General features: G+C 41.0%; 1 protein-coding gene and 1 long non-coding RNA gene across 5 annotated transcripts in view; one reads left to right on the forward strand and one right to left on the reverse strand.

The window, feature by feature from the left end:
- The window catches only part of CCP110 (centriolar coiled-coil protein 110), a 26,814-nt gene extending 14,862 nt beyond the window's left edge, over positions 1-11,952 (forward strand). For all 4 annotated transcript variants that reach the window (XM_035022375.1, XM_035022377.1, XM_035022376.1 and 1 more), the window contains 11 exons: positions 684-814; positions 1,491-1,665; positions 2,421-2,560; positions 2,794-2,910; positions 3,266-3,367; positions 3,554-3,670; positions 5,589-5,662; positions 6,199-6,261; positions 7,138-7,197; positions 7,693-7,778; positions 10,021-11,952. In XM_035022375.1, coding sequence (XP_034878266.1) covers positions 684-814; positions 1,491-1,665; positions 2,421-2,560; positions 2,794-2,910; positions 3,266-3,367; positions 3,554-3,670; positions 5,589-5,662; positions 6,199-6,261; positions 7,138-7,197; positions 7,693-7,778; positions 10,021-10,073 — 1,118 coding nt within the window. In that variant the 3' untranslated portion in view covers positions 10,074-11,952. The remainder of the gene's footprint in view (positions 1-683; positions 815-1,490; positions 1,666-2,420; positions 2,561-2,793; positions 2,911-3,265; positions 3,368-3,553; positions 3,671-5,588; positions 5,663-6,198; positions 6,262-7,137; positions 7,198-7,692; positions 7,779-10,020) is intronic.
- Positions 8,394-14,295, reverse strand: LOC118021882. The gene is made up of 3 exons (XR_004682332.1): positions 14,205-14,295; positions 12,361-12,399; positions 8,394-9,074 (listed from the first exon to the last, which is right to left on the reverse strand). It is a non-coding gene; the product is annotated as an uncharacterized LOC118021882 (long non-coding RNA).
- Positions 14,296-14,815: the final 520 nt, after the last annotated feature.

Genomic DNA, 14,815 nt, shown 5'->3' on the forward strand with positions numbered 1-14,815 from the left:
TCTGAAATTTTAATATCCAATGTTTTTTGGAACCTGAAGCTGAGAAGCTTTACACTATCAAAGGAACATTTATTTAAAAAATCAAAACTAAATAAAACTAGAAGCTACAATACCAGAGATCCTGGAGAAGGACCAGAGTCAGAATAGAGGTGAGATGTAGACGAGAATCACATCTTGAAGTTAATTTGAGTAAGGAGAATCTTTTTTTTTTTTTAAGATTTTATTTATGTGACAGAGAAAGAGAGCACAATCGGGGGGTGCGGCAGGCAAAAGGAGAGGGAGAAGCAGGCTCCCCCTGCAGAGCAGGGAGCCTGATGTGGGGCTCGATCCCAAGACCCTGGGATCCTGACCCGAGCCGAAGGCAGTCACCTGACCAACTGAGCCACCCAGGTGCCCCGAGTAAGGAGAATCTTGACTGAATAGATAGTGTTGGCTCCATCGGTTCAGATCCTGGTGGGATCCGTTGAGTGAGTGGGGATGGTGGTGATAAGCAGGCCTTCATTTGGTAGCTTGAAATGAAGGGCATGGCGGAAGAGAATGTGGCTCAGAGTGGGGACCTGGCTCTACCTTGATTGTGTTATGTCGGATCCAGGAATGTTCTTTGGTCAGAAGCATCATTTAAATTGACTGTGTATCAGATATTAGTAAATTTTCTAAATTTGAGGGGATGTGTTTCTTTTCAGAAGGCGAGGAGATACTAAAAAGCAAGATGTTAGCTTTTGAAGAAATGCGGAAGAGGCTAGAAGAACAGCATGCCCAGCAGTTATCACTACTCATAGCTGAGCAGGAAAGGGAACAGGAAAGATTGCAGAAGGTGAGGAATTAAAATGTAGGGATATGGGGCTGGTAAGTGTAATTTCGCCGGGGATACTATAAATTTTGGTCGCATATAGGATACTTGTAATTTCTTCCCCTGTATATCTTAATCTTAGGGGGTGATTGATTTTGATACATGGATATTGCAAAAATGTGAGGTTTAATATTTAGCTCCTTATCTAAAAATAAATGCAAAATTTATCAAAAGGATACTTTATTGAATCCTTGACTCAAAGCGTGTAATATTTTTCAAAGTTTTTTTTTTTTAAGATTTTATTTATTTTTGAGAGTGAGAATGTACAAGCAGGGGAAGAAGCAGGCAGAGGGAGAGGGAGAAGCAGGTTTCCCACTGAGCAGGGAGCCTGATGTGGGGCTCGATCCCAGGACTCTGGGATCATGACCCGAGCCGAAGGCAGATGCTCAACCATCTGAGCCACCCAGGCGCCCCATATTTTTCAAAGATTTTTATATATTGATGCTGAACTACGCATCCTGCAGGAGTGTATTGTAAGAGCAAGGATACTTGTTTTAAGATTTCATTGGAGGTAGGAAGACTTGAAATTAACCATTTGCTGATAATTACCCATTACTTTTAGCTAAGCCTAAAATGATGGTATTTGGAGATATAATTTAACAGAAGATGTAGCACGTTATATAATACATTTAATCTGCAGGAAATAGAAGAACAGGAGAAAATGTTAAAAGAGAAGAAGGTGATTGCAGCTGAAGCATCTGAATCAGGCATTAACAACGCAGTGAACTTAGAATGGAGAAAAATAAGTGAGTCTGGTTTGCTGGAAACAATGCTGTCTCAGGTAGACTCGCTCCATCCTTCAAACTCTAGTTCTGGTAAATATTTTTTTTTTTTTTTAAGATTTTATTTATTTATTTGAGAGAGAGAATGAGATAGAGAGAGCATGAGAGGGGGGAGGGTCAGAGAGAGAAGCAGACTCCCTGCCGAGCAGGGAGCCCGATGCGGGACTCGATCCCGGGACTCCAGGATCATGACCTGAGCCGAAGGCAGTCGCTTAACCAACTGAGCCACCCAGGCGCCCCTGGTAAATATTTTAAAAATTCTCTTCTGTTTGAAAAAATTATCCTATAGTAAGATATTTTACTTGGCACACTTTAAAACTGTAGCTCCATCCTTCAAGTAATCCCATTTGCCAGCTGCCCAGTAACTAGTGAAAAATGAAATGATAGCACATCAAAGCCTGGTGAGCAGGTGTTCATGAGAAAAGCCACCTCAGCAAGGAAAATACCAGGAAATTTGACTCAGAGCCCAGTCTTTGTTTATTCTTGCAGCAGGTGATATGCTTCAACTGAAAACACAGTTTGCTGTCTCCCCAGTGATCTTGAATTACATCTAATTCTTCAGACCCAGCAAGAGCTTATCTGCACATCTTCAATTATCCTGAGACGCTGTTGGTGTTGAAAAGATCCATCTGGTGCAGAAGCTTAAAGTCCATAAATATTTTAAGTCTGCATGTGGACTAGTTTCAGAGCCAGTTGTTATTCTTAGCGAGTCACAAGTGTTTATTTGGCTGTTCTGCATATTCTGATTATGTGCCGTCAAGTATAATACTGTACATATATTTCCCTAGGTTTCACAAACTCTGCCCTGCAGCATAGCTTTGCTTCTGCAAATGAAGCACCCTTCTACCTCTGGGGATCATCAACTAGTGGCTTGACCAGAGTCTCAGTAACAAGGCCTTTTGGAAGGGCCAAACCTAAATGGTCTCAGGTGGGCAAACTTAGTGATATTTGCGTGTCTGTCTATCTGTACTTTTTAAAGAGGTACATTATCTTAGGTTGTATAAATGAGGACAGATGTTTGTGCCCTACATCAAATAGCTTAGCTCTTCTCTGTGTAGGAGATGAACCTACACAGAGCATACGTGTGTAGAATTTAGTTCATTGTAATAGATTAAGGAGTATAAGGCTCATTCTTGAATCATTGTGTCTTATTTCTTCTAGGTTTTTAGTCCGGAAGTACAAACAAAATTTAACAAGATAACTGCAGTGGCAAAAGGATTTCTTACTCGTAGGCTTATGCAGACAGATAAGCTGAAACAACTTCGCCAAACTGTAAAAGTAAGGAGCTGCTCCGTTGTTCCTATTTCACTTCTGGCTCAGTTTCTCAGTCCAGCGACGGCTAGTCACTAGCTGCAGATGACACATTAGTTCAGAACTTAGGCAGATCAAACATTTCTTAGTCACTGCAATGTAGGCAATTATATGATTAATCTCATTCAGATGATTTTTTTAAGTATGTAAATAAAATAGTTTGTGGATGTCTCTTCAAAGTGAGTGCCATTTAACTTTGGATAAGTAATAGTTTTATGTTCTTAGTAATTTTGAATTGGCCGAGAAAAAAATCAAAACGAAATTCCAGTGATCATGAATTTTTCTAGAAAAGTGGTTTTTGACAGAGTATTTCTTCTTCCAGGACACTATGGAATTCATAAGGAGTTTTCAGTCAGAAGCACCATTGAAGAGAGGAGTTGTTTCAGCGCAAGATGCCTCTCTTCAGGAAAGAGTGTTAGCTCAGGTAAATGCATGTATCGTGAAGGCCTTTAGGAGATGGAAATTTCTCTCTCTCCCTTCATTTAGCCACTGAAAATAGGTTTTAATTAAAACTAACCTTTTTCACTTAAAAGTGCAAGTGCATCTAATATTACTGAACTCTAACCTCATCGTTTTAAATGGGTACAATATTTTCTCCTTTTGAACCTAGTTGCGAGCTGCCCTGTATGGTATTCATGACATATTCTTTGTAATGGATGCAGCGGAAAGAATGTCTATTCTACATCATGATCGAGAAGTTCGCAAAGAGAAAATGCTCAGGCAAATGGTATGTTATATGTTTTTTTAAAGAATGAGTGAAAAAGAAAAAAATATTTCTTCTACACTCATGAAACTTCTGGTACTTCTGATACCAGATGTGTGAGTTTTTCCCCCATGCCGACCACTTCTCCCACACCAGTGGGGTGTCCTACAATTCACTTCAGTTCTGATAGTATCTACTTGGAATTAAGAGTCAGATACTACAAGGTAAGGAGGCAGTTAAGACTCCCCATCCAAAGTCTCAGGTTGTCACTTGTATTTCTGACTCTACCAGCTATAAAACAGGATTCCCACAACCCTACCTTTCGGTTTGATAATTTTCTAGAATGGTTCACAGTTGTTAGGGGATTTACTGGTTTATTATGTAATAAAGGACATAATTAGGATGTAGATGAACCACCAGATGAAGAGACGCATAGAGTAGAGACTGGAAGGGTCCCAAGGGCAGGAGCTTCTGTCCCCCATGGAGTTGGAATGTGCCATCTTCCCGGCACGTGGATGTGTTCACTAACCTGGAAGCTCTCTGACCCCATACTTTAGGTGTTTTTATGGAGGATTTATCATGTAGGCATGATCAGTGATTAACTCAATCTGTAGCTCCTCTCTTGTCTCTGGGCAAGGGGGTAAGCTTCTACTCCTGCTTGGTCTTTCTGATGAATAGCCTGTACCTGGGAGCCCCCAAAAGTTGTCTCATTAGAACAAAAGATGCTCCTATCACCCAGAAAATTCCAAGGGATTTACGAGCTCTGTGTCAGGAACTGAGGTCAAAGACCAAATATTAGAACAAAAGATGCTGCTGCCATTACGATCTCACCTTACAAGGGTTTTAGGAGCTCTGTTAGGAACTGGGGTCAAAGATAAAATATTAGCAGGAACCAGGGACAGAGACCAGTTTATTTATTTCTTCTTATTTCACAATGAGGTTCTTCTGGGTTTGGGGTAATTGATACCAAATCTCAGTCTCTGTTTTGACTTCAGCACCCTCCCTACAATTGTTTTTTTTTTTTTTTAAAGATTTTATTTATTTATTTATTTGAGAGAGAGAGAATGAGAGACAGAGAGCATGAGAGGGAGGAGGGTCAGAGGGAGAAGCAGGCTCCCCGCCGAGCAGGGAGCCCGATGCGGGACTCGATCCCGGAACTCCAGGATCATGACCTGAGCTGAAGGCAGTCGCTCAACCAACTGAGCCACCCAGGCGCCCCAAAGATTTTATTTATTTATTTATTTATTTGAGAGAGAATGAGAGACAGAGAGCATGAGAGGGAGGAGGGTCAGAGGGAGAAGCAGACTCCCTGCCGAGCAGGGAGCCCGATGCAGGACTCGATCCCGGGACTCCAGGATCATGACCTGAGCCGAAGGCAGTCGCTTAACCAACTGAGCCACCCAAGCGCCCTCCACCCCTCCCTACAATTCTTAAGCACAGACAGTTCCCAGGATAACCAGCAACACTTAACTCTGAAGACAGATTTAAAAGAATTGGGTATTGTTTTATGATTGGATTTTGGAGTCGAAGTTTTGAATGTTGTTTGGATGACTTATGAAAAACTATCATTGAAAAAACAAAACCAAACAAACAAAAAAACTATCATGGCTCCTGATTGAATTTCCTTGAAACTACCATGTGGATTTTGCTTTTTTTTTTGAAACCAGAGTTATTTGAAATATGTCAGAGTGTTGGAGGTGTGTGGTTTGAATCGGTGATTTTAATGTGGTTGACAAAAGAAAAGGAAGCTAAATTTATATTATTTCATTGGGAAAAATAATTGTAATTATTTAAGAAGTTGGACTGCTTTAGTTCTAAAGACAGACTAAGTTAAAGTTCCAAATATTAGCAAGACAAGCTTTTCCATGCAGTTTGAAATCATCCTATATTATTTTAGTGGTATTACTGGTACCACTAAAGCTTTTTGGTTTGTATTTTCAAGGACAAAATGAAAAGTCCACGAGTGGCCCTGTCGGCTGCAACACAGAAGTCTCTCGATAGGAAGAAGTACATGAAGTAAGTTTTCTGTTTCATGTCACATTAATTCATTTATTAGCAAAGCAATTAATTTTAGTCATCTGTTGGTCTATTTGTGTTCAAATTAGAAAAAAGTTCACTTTTCTACAGCTGAGTTGATAGAAATCCCTTTTTTTAATATAAAGTTTTATTATTCAGGTGGTAAAATCTGATTTCATCCTTAGGTAAATGTATAAACTACTAAGTGACACTAAGTGTTCAACTTGTGTCATCGATAGCCACTCAGCCTTAAAAATAGTTAATTTTTATATTCAGTGTTAATTTTACATCTTTTGAATGTATTCTTTTTCTAATGTGTGAAAGACTTCATGGGAGGGAAACCTAATGCCAAGAACATCCTAGTAGCTATTCTAGTAAGCTGCTGCTTTCTGGAAAGTAATCTCTAGTGCACTGAGTCCAGTTGAGTAGTACAGCAACATGTAAATGATTTGTTTCTGTCGTCCTGTATCACATCCATAAGTGTTTTCTCTCCCTTTCTAAATACAGTGTTTGTCCTTATTTTTATATTGTGTTAGAGCTGCTGAAATGGGAATGCCAAATAAGAAATTTCTGGTTAAACAAAATGCTTCTGAAACAAGGTGAGAAAAATCACTTCATCTCTGTGAGAAGCTATTTATTTTAAAAAAATTTATAAATCCCAAGCTTACTTTCTGTTGATTTAGTTCTAACTTGAGATCAGTAGAATACTCCCTGCTGACTAGAGGATTGAAGAGGGGCTGAGATCCATATTAACGCTGGGTCATGTACCTGGTTACATGATCAGACCAGGTGTTTCTGGAGCTTTCTTTAGGATATGCCATCTCAGGTAGAAATTTCAGCCCCTTATGTGCCAAGTTCAGCTCATTGAAGTCCAGGACTTACTTAGGATACTTACTTAAAAACCTTAGGGGCACCTGGGGGGCTTAGTCAGTTCAGCATCTGCCTTTGGCTCAGGTCATGATCCCAGGGTTTTGGGATTGAGCCCCACATCGGGCTCCCTGCTCAGTGGGAAGCTTGCTTCTGTCCTCCCCCTCCCCGCTGTACACTCTCTCTCTCTCAAATAAATAAATAAATAAAATCTTTAAAAAAAATAAATACAAACCTTAGAAAGCTAGCTTAATATTTCTGACCTGTTTTCTACTTTTACAAGAGCGATGTTACTTGATGTTTGAAAGGAAAAGTTGGTTTTTGTAAAGTATATAAATAAATTACCTAAAAACACAAGAGTTAAACAGTTATGTTGGACATCCTGATAAAAACCTAAGATTTGGGCTCTCGGTGAGCAAAATATAAGTACCATATTAATATGCTTCAATCAGTTTGATTTGCTATGTGGTATTATTATATTGGCCTATCCTTATAGATGACTTCCATCTCATTGTTAATCATCTTTCATCTGTTAAAAGAAAATGGGAGGGGGAACTGAATTTATATCATTCTCTTTTGAATTAATTTTTTACTTACTTTGTCAACAGAGTCCTTCAGCCAAACCAAGGACAGAATGCACCCATTCACAGGCTACTTAGTAGACAAGGGTAAGAATGTCCCTGCTGGGTATTTAAAAACATCCAAATCAAGATTAGCTTTGAGTGGGAAACATAATTTAGTGCTCTTTAATAAAGGATAACTATTTTACAAATGTGACTTATTCATAGCATTACGAAGATCTTTTAACGCTTTGTGTTCAAAGATAACCCTTTGGTGTACTGTTGTGTATTATATCTTAATTATCATCTTATGATGGCATGTTTTTACTTTTCATTTCATACCATTTTGCTCATTAAGTATTGTAAGCATCCATACAGTAAGTTCAGCATCACCAAAGTGCTTCCCCAACAAAGTGTAAGCCTTGGTTCTAGTCCCCTGCTGAAGCAGAGTGTAGTTTCCTTTCTGTGCGCATGCGTGAGACTTAAGTCCTTTTCAAGCTTATTTGTACTTGGAACCATTGATGCACTATGGTTGCTTTCTTTGAATGTTGAACATTTAGACCTTAATGCAAGTGACTTATTAATTTTTTTATATTCAATTAGAACCCCTAAGACATCAGTGAAGGGGGTTGTGCAAAATAGACAGAAGTCTTCACAGAGCAGAGTGCCTAACACAGCGCCTGTTTCAGGTGTGTAGCAAATGAGTTCCTGAAGACCGTTCAATAGAAGGACGTGCACGGGCTGCCCCGTGATGCAGGCCACGCTATCTTGTCTTTCCTTGCCACCGTAATTTGGGCATATTCACAGCCATTCCTGCGGGTGATCATTTGTGTTAGTATTTTGTGGCAGTCAGGAGATCATAGTAAACCTATGGGTCCGATCTTGATTTCTATAATGAAACACTATACTTTTTTTAATCTGAAAAATTTGTAGAATTATACATGCTTAATTCAGAAAACCTTTTTATACATGAGTAAAGTATAATAATCTGATGCCTAAATCTGTGCGTGTTTGTTCGGCTTTGGGGAAGTGTATCACCGGGAATATTTGTATCTGCACGTAAAGTGATGAAAAATTTTTCCCTCTGGCCACAAGATCACATGTGAATATGCCAGGTGGGAGGGGGTAAGTTTTGTTTTTGTTATTTTATGGATTTTAAATTGTTTATGGTGGCAAGAAGACAAATTCAGTATTAAGCGAATGCAAAGCTCTTAAGCTAATGTTTTAATATTTTGTAGGTACCTTTGTTAAGACACTTTGATAAGCTCACCAAAAATGATGTGATCCATTAAAAATACTTTCAAAATGCTTTGCTTTAACTACACTGCTTTCTAAACATTTAAAAGAAACCTAAATTAATTGCTAGGCAATGAAGATTAAATCTCTAATCAATTCTAATCTTCCCATTAATATGCAATTAGGCATATATTAGCGTTTTTATTACTAAGTGATTTCCTCCAAATTAGGAGGGACTGAACAACATAAGAAATTTTTTTGTGTCATTGCTATTTGTTCACTAAGTTTGAAGAGGGGATGAGATATACTGATCATAACTTTGAAATGATTGCTGACTTTTTGCATGTATATAGTGAATTTAATTCATGGTGTTGCATATGTAGAGTATAATATAAAAGGTCATCTTTTGAAAGTTGCTGTGAGTGACAGTCAGTGGAGTTGTTTTAAAGGAGATTATATAGTTGAAGATGCTGCTTATTCCAGAGGTGGTCAGAATGAGCTGGTTTGAAAGGTTACTGGAAGAACTCAGACCAAACACCAGATCTGTTGCTTGTGAGGTTATATGGAATTTTAAGACCTTTTCAATTTTTTTACCATATTAGAGTTATATATTATGATAAATCCTGGCCAGTTGGTGATTCATTGAGGAATTAGTATTGTTTTGTGTGATATTCTCCACTTTCCACGGTGACGACTATCCCATGTTCTTGTCTCATGCATTTCATCTCCACTGTTTGTCCCTCGTGAATCTGTAAGAAAAAGAGCAAGTAATACTCAACAGTATTAAGGATGAATAGGTCATTGCAGTTAGTAATGTACTGAAGTTCAGTATCTAGAACTAGTGTGGTTTAATTGCATTGCAACGTAAATACAAACGAACTTAATGTGTATAATTATTATATATCTAAACAAGTACAAAATTTCCTATTTTTTCTAAAGATTTACTTGTACATGAATGCCTTAGACAATTAAAAAGACTAAAGATTTTATCATTTTACATAAATTAAAAATTTGGGATATGACTGATTAAAATTCTTACTATGAATCTCAACATAGAGATCCATAGTGGCAGTTGAAAAGATTATTCTTTCCTGCTTAGATTTTTAATGGCCTGGATTATGTTTCATACAAACTTATGCTTTATTCTGATCTGCATGGAGAATGAACCCTTTGTTAAGCAATTTATAGAAAGCTCATTTTTGTTGTGATGATAGACTTTCATACTCCTAGACCAAAGTAGGATGCTAAGGGGTTACAGTTTGCTGCAAAGCACTTAAAGTTATTTATAGTTCTTACAAACTAAGTTGCAATCTCTGATCTCATGTTTTAAAACATTTGCTCATTTGTTGTCTTGTGCTTGACTCAGGAGTTTATAGTGACATTCAAAAGCCACTAATTAAAGCAAAGTAGAAGCAGTCATGCAAAATGGTTGTTAAGTAAAACAACAAATCAGGTGTAACTGGGTTCTCAGAGCTTCTGGCTGCTGCTTAGGCACGTGACTTACTCTCCCATGTCTCGGTTTTATTATCCTTAAAATAGTAGTAACAGTTTCTACGTCGGGATTATTTTATGTAAGGATTAAGTATGATCATGTATATCGCTTAGCTTGGTGCCTGGTATATAGTGAACACTCATTAATTGGAATTATAGAAAAATTGACATTGAGAAATAATATTAGTTTTCCTCTTTTTTTAGGAGTATATGCAGGAAAAATCCAAAGAAAGCGGCCAAATGTTGCGACAATTTAAGAAGACAACATTCGTTAGGATAAACAAGGGGCGGGATGGGGGGCTTCATGCTTACTGTTTTCCCTGCCCAGGACTCTTTAGTTAACCCTGGACTGTTTACACAGGCAAAGTGACATCAAAGGGCTGAGCAATATCTGCAGACTCGATCAGTCTGGCTAATTCCTTCCCTACACCCTCATTATCCTCTTAACATTAGGTCTGGGTGAAGACACAGTAGTATTTAGTAATCGACCATCTCTTTGCTTAACCTGTACAAACTTAAGTTTGTTTTCTGTACCCAGATGTCTGCTGAGAACGTTTTTTATAAATTTCAAGGACATTTGGGTTTATTTCTGTAAAATGTTGAAAAGGTGTGATAAATTACAAGTAAGTTTGGAAATACAAATTTCATTCATCTCTGCATACTGATTGCTAAATTTGATAAATTAGATTCTATTCTATTTGAGGGGAAATTACTACAGGAGAATGTCTTTCTCTGGTTTTGTAAAATTTAAACACTGATTAATCTCTCAGTCTTCATATTCTTGGACTTACGGGATAATCTCATAGGAGAAAACACTTGCCTGCTGATTGTAGTCCATCCAGAATTTACCACAGAAGTAGCTGGGAGCCACCATTATGGTCAACAGTATACATTCCTCTTAACCGCTAGTTTTCTTGTGCAGAAATATTAGGTTTAATGTAGGTTACCCCAGTACTCTTGGACACACTTCTCCTAAATCATAAAATCTTTCTGTGGAGGGTAACAAATTAGGGAGATAGCACAATCTTCTTGAATGTAGTGGCACCTAGGAGTGAATCAGTGCATCCATTTCTGTAAAATAGAGTCACACTGCATGCACTTCTGTTTTCTTGGTGGTCTGCGTGTTTTGTTCCTTCATAGTCTGTTTTTTCTAGCTTGCCTGATTTAGGAGACACTAAAGGGCTATACGGTAACAATAAGTTCAGACCTTCCAGTGGGGTGGTAATATTGTCGAGTTGAAATTCTGCATTACTTAAGAGGCACTGATGTTTAAGGTTTTCATCACTAATGTATTCATTTAAAATATAAACCAAAAAATGTTACCAAGGGAACATTTTATGAAAGAGAATGTCACTGTTAATTTATCATGCCATTTCCAAAAAGGGCTTTGTGCTTCTCACATACAATTGGGACTGTGTACATTTACTCTTTCTAACTTGAATTTTAAATGATACTGGTATTTTGAAAATGCAGACTATATATTCTTAATATCCTTTTAAGAAGGTGGAGATAAAGATTGTTTTCTCCAACTTTCTGTCCTATTTAAAAATTTAGCTGCTACATCCAGCCGTAGACAGACAATAATCTACTCTGGGTGTAAACTTGATTTTCTTGAGATATGTATCATTTATCATTCATTGAGTGAGCCAGGAAATCAGAAGACGGTAAAAAATGTCTGAGTTACCAATTTTTTATTTGTAGGCAAAGTATATCAAAATATCTTAATACGATAAATTGTGCTTTATAATTCTGAAAACTCAGGATACAGCTTACTCATATTGTGGGTCTTTCCAGAAAGACAGACAGATGCTACAAGTTTTGTGCGCACTAATGCAAATTAGCTAAAACAAATAGTATGTTTTGGAGGAAGTTAAAAGTAGGTTTAGATTAAGGTTGAGTAATGGGAGTGTTTTTTTTTTTTAAAGATAAAAGCCTGTTTTATACATATTTTTAATGTTCACAGCCTTTTCTCATAAAAGTGCCATTGTTTTGTGCTTTTAATGGATTTATTTATATACATTATTTTTGTTATTTTTGAGTGGAATGTCCATTAACGTAAATTGTATTTATTTTTATACTTTAATTTTCACTAGTTTTGCTTCTAGGCAAAAGGCAAAATAAACTTTCCATCTTAAAAGAAATGTAGTTTGATCGTTATTTATCAAGGAAAGGACCATTAAGGGATAAATACTGAAAAATCTCTGGCCAAAACATTAATACTATATTGATCTTTTTTATAATTAAAAGTCCCATGAAAGGTATGTCCCACTATTTAATGTGTAACCTATACCAGGGCTTCGTCCAGCATTTGAGTTTGAACGAATCGGACTTTCCAGGAAGGGAAAGTTCACTGGAGCTGGACTCCCTTAGCTCAGTCGGAGCTAGCCGCCTGCTCCGGGCCAAGGGGAGGGAATGCTGAGGTTGAAGCTCACCTCAAAGCTGCTGATGATAATTAGCACCACTTCAAGATCCAGGTCTTGTTACTGCCTCACGTTCACCTCTTTTAGAGGAGAGCCTGCACTGTATAATCTGAAAACCGCTCACCTTTTCCTGGGGCCGCCCTTCAGCTGTGGTTCATTTCATCTGCTGGGAATGGTGGACATGATATGACTGGAGCTGAAAACAAGCCCGCCCCCAGCCCCCAGCCCCCAGCGAAAAGTTAAATGAAAAGTAAATGAAAAGTTAACGGTTATACAAAAATAAGCAAACGGAGGTGGAATGCTTTATCACTGAGGGACTATAGCCAGCACACGTATGGGTTATAAAAATAATTTAAGGGGCGCCTGGGTGGCTCAGTCGTTGACCGTCTGCCTTCGGCTCGGGTCATGATCCGGGGTCCTGGGATCGAGCCCCGCATCGGGCTCCCTGCTCCCACGGGAGCCTTCTCCCTCTGCCTACTTGTGCTGTCAAATAAAATCTTTACAAAAATAATTTAAAAGAAACAAGGAAGAATCACTATGCTGTACTCCTGAAACTAATACTACACTGTATGTTAACTGGAATTTAAAATCCCCCACCCCCCCCCCCAACAGAACAAAACCCAGAACCCAATCTAAAACACACACACACAGAAGGGAGACTTGCTGAATACAGCAAATCAAACTGGAATATGGTGTAGTGACTGAGTCACATCCTCAATTAAGTTCTAAGGACAGCTCTGAGGGCCAAAAATCGTGTCTAGCCAAAATTACCGTTGACAACAAAATACTGCCTTTTCACTTCCTTTCGTGGCCAGTTTCTCTGTGGCTCTCAATTCTTCGGTTTCTTCAGGTGGTTTACTTCTCAGCCGGTGGTGGGGTAACCCCCCCCCCCCGCACATTCCCGTGGGTTAAAACAGCCGGCTTGGGGGTACGCGCCCCGCTCACCCAGCCCCGGAGCTCGTCCGAGCTGCAGAAGCCCGGCCGCGCCGGACCCAAATCGGAGCCCGCGCCGGGGTGCACACGCCGGCGACAGCAGGTTGCCGTGCAGACAAGAGCTCTGAAGGTGCAACGCGATCCTCTGCGGGCCTGCGGATGCTCAGCTTCAGGCGAGCGCTGACCGCGCGCGGGGCGTTTTATTTTATTATTATTATTATTTTTTAAAGATTTATTTATTTGACAGAGAGCAAGAGAAGGAACACAAGCAGGGGGAGTGGGAGAGGGAGAAGCAGGCCTCCCGCCAAGCAGGGAGCCCGATGCGGGGCTCGGTCCCAGGACCCTGGGATCATGACCTGAGCCGAAGGCAGACGCTTAACCGGCTGAGCCACCCAGGCGCCCGGCGCGGGGCGTTTTAGAGCCGTCTCCCCACACGTGAGAGTCAGCGGGGCCCGGCGTGCGGAACTCCCATGTGCCGCCGAGTGTATTATTGCGCCGTTTTCCCGGGAACGTGGTTCATGCGCTGTCAGAGGCCACTTGCGAGGAACGGGGCCCAGCGGGGATGAGACGCCGCCTGGTGATTAAGCACGTCTCCCCACCAGATCGGTTAACCGCAGCCGCTGCCGCTCGGGGCACTCAGCGCCTCAGGCACTCCACCTGCGGTGGCTCCCGAACAGGGGGCCATGGTGCAGATCTCAGAGGTTTGCTGGGAGGGGCCCGTGAAGCGGTTGCACAGCGCCTGACACAGTAAAGCATGCAGCAAACAGTAGCTCTTAGGAAGATACCCCGATTTTTTTTTACCCCGGGAAAACACTACAACACATAAGTTCTGTGGTCGAATCGGGTATCCACCCTTACGGAAACATTCAGCTTTGCCAAGTTGGGTGACAAGCTTAACCCCAACTTCCCTATGTGGCTTAGCTCCAGCTGAAGGCGGTCATCTCCGGGCCACGGCAGCCCTTAGAGACCCGGGTTGTTAGTCCTGGGAGGGGCGTCGGGAGGGGAAAGCAGCGGCCTGGTAAGAACGGCGCCTACCCCAGCCAAACAGCGAATTCGCTGTAAAACCGCGCGAACCCCAGACACCGTCTCCCCATCCCCAGCCGCGGCTAGCCGCTTCGCTGCGTCCGTGTGCGGATTCTTTTGCGCCCCCAGAGGGCGCTGGTGGGCTAGGTAGCCGGCTACCCCTTCCTATACACGGCGCATGTCCACGCTGCGGCGCGCCTCCCGGGGCGGGGGGGGGGGGGGGCGCACATACGATTGCCCTTCACAATCATGGCGTCGCAGATACCGCAATGGAGATGTGCCCGCCCCTTACTATCATGGCGCCTCAGTAGCCCACCGGAAGGGCGCATGCCCCTCACAATCATGGCGCCACAGGAGGGAAAGTACGCCCACCTCTCGCAATCACGGCGAAGCAGGCGGCGCTCCGAAAGTGTATTCGCCCCTCATAATCACGGCGTTGCAGTGGAGCGAAAATGCGTCTGTCCCTCGCAGTCGTGCCAGTAACTGCACAGCCTCGGCTTTTCCGCACTAGTGCCCGCCCTCATAACTGTAGTGCTGGCGAACGGTGTAACCTGGGTTTTGAAGGCGGGTATCTGCCTTTACAGTCATGGGGGCACAAGTCCGTGGACGTACGCCCGCCCCTC

The sequence above is a fragment of the Mirounga leonina genome, unplaced genomic scaffold, assembly GCF_011800145.1.
Source record: "Mirounga leonina isolate KUSES-001 unplaced genomic scaffold, KU_Mleo_1.0 Mir_175, whole genome shotgun sequence".
NCBI classification, from domain to species: domain Eukaryota; kingdom Metazoa; phylum Chordata; class Mammalia; order Carnivora; family Phocidae; genus Mirounga; species Mirounga leonina.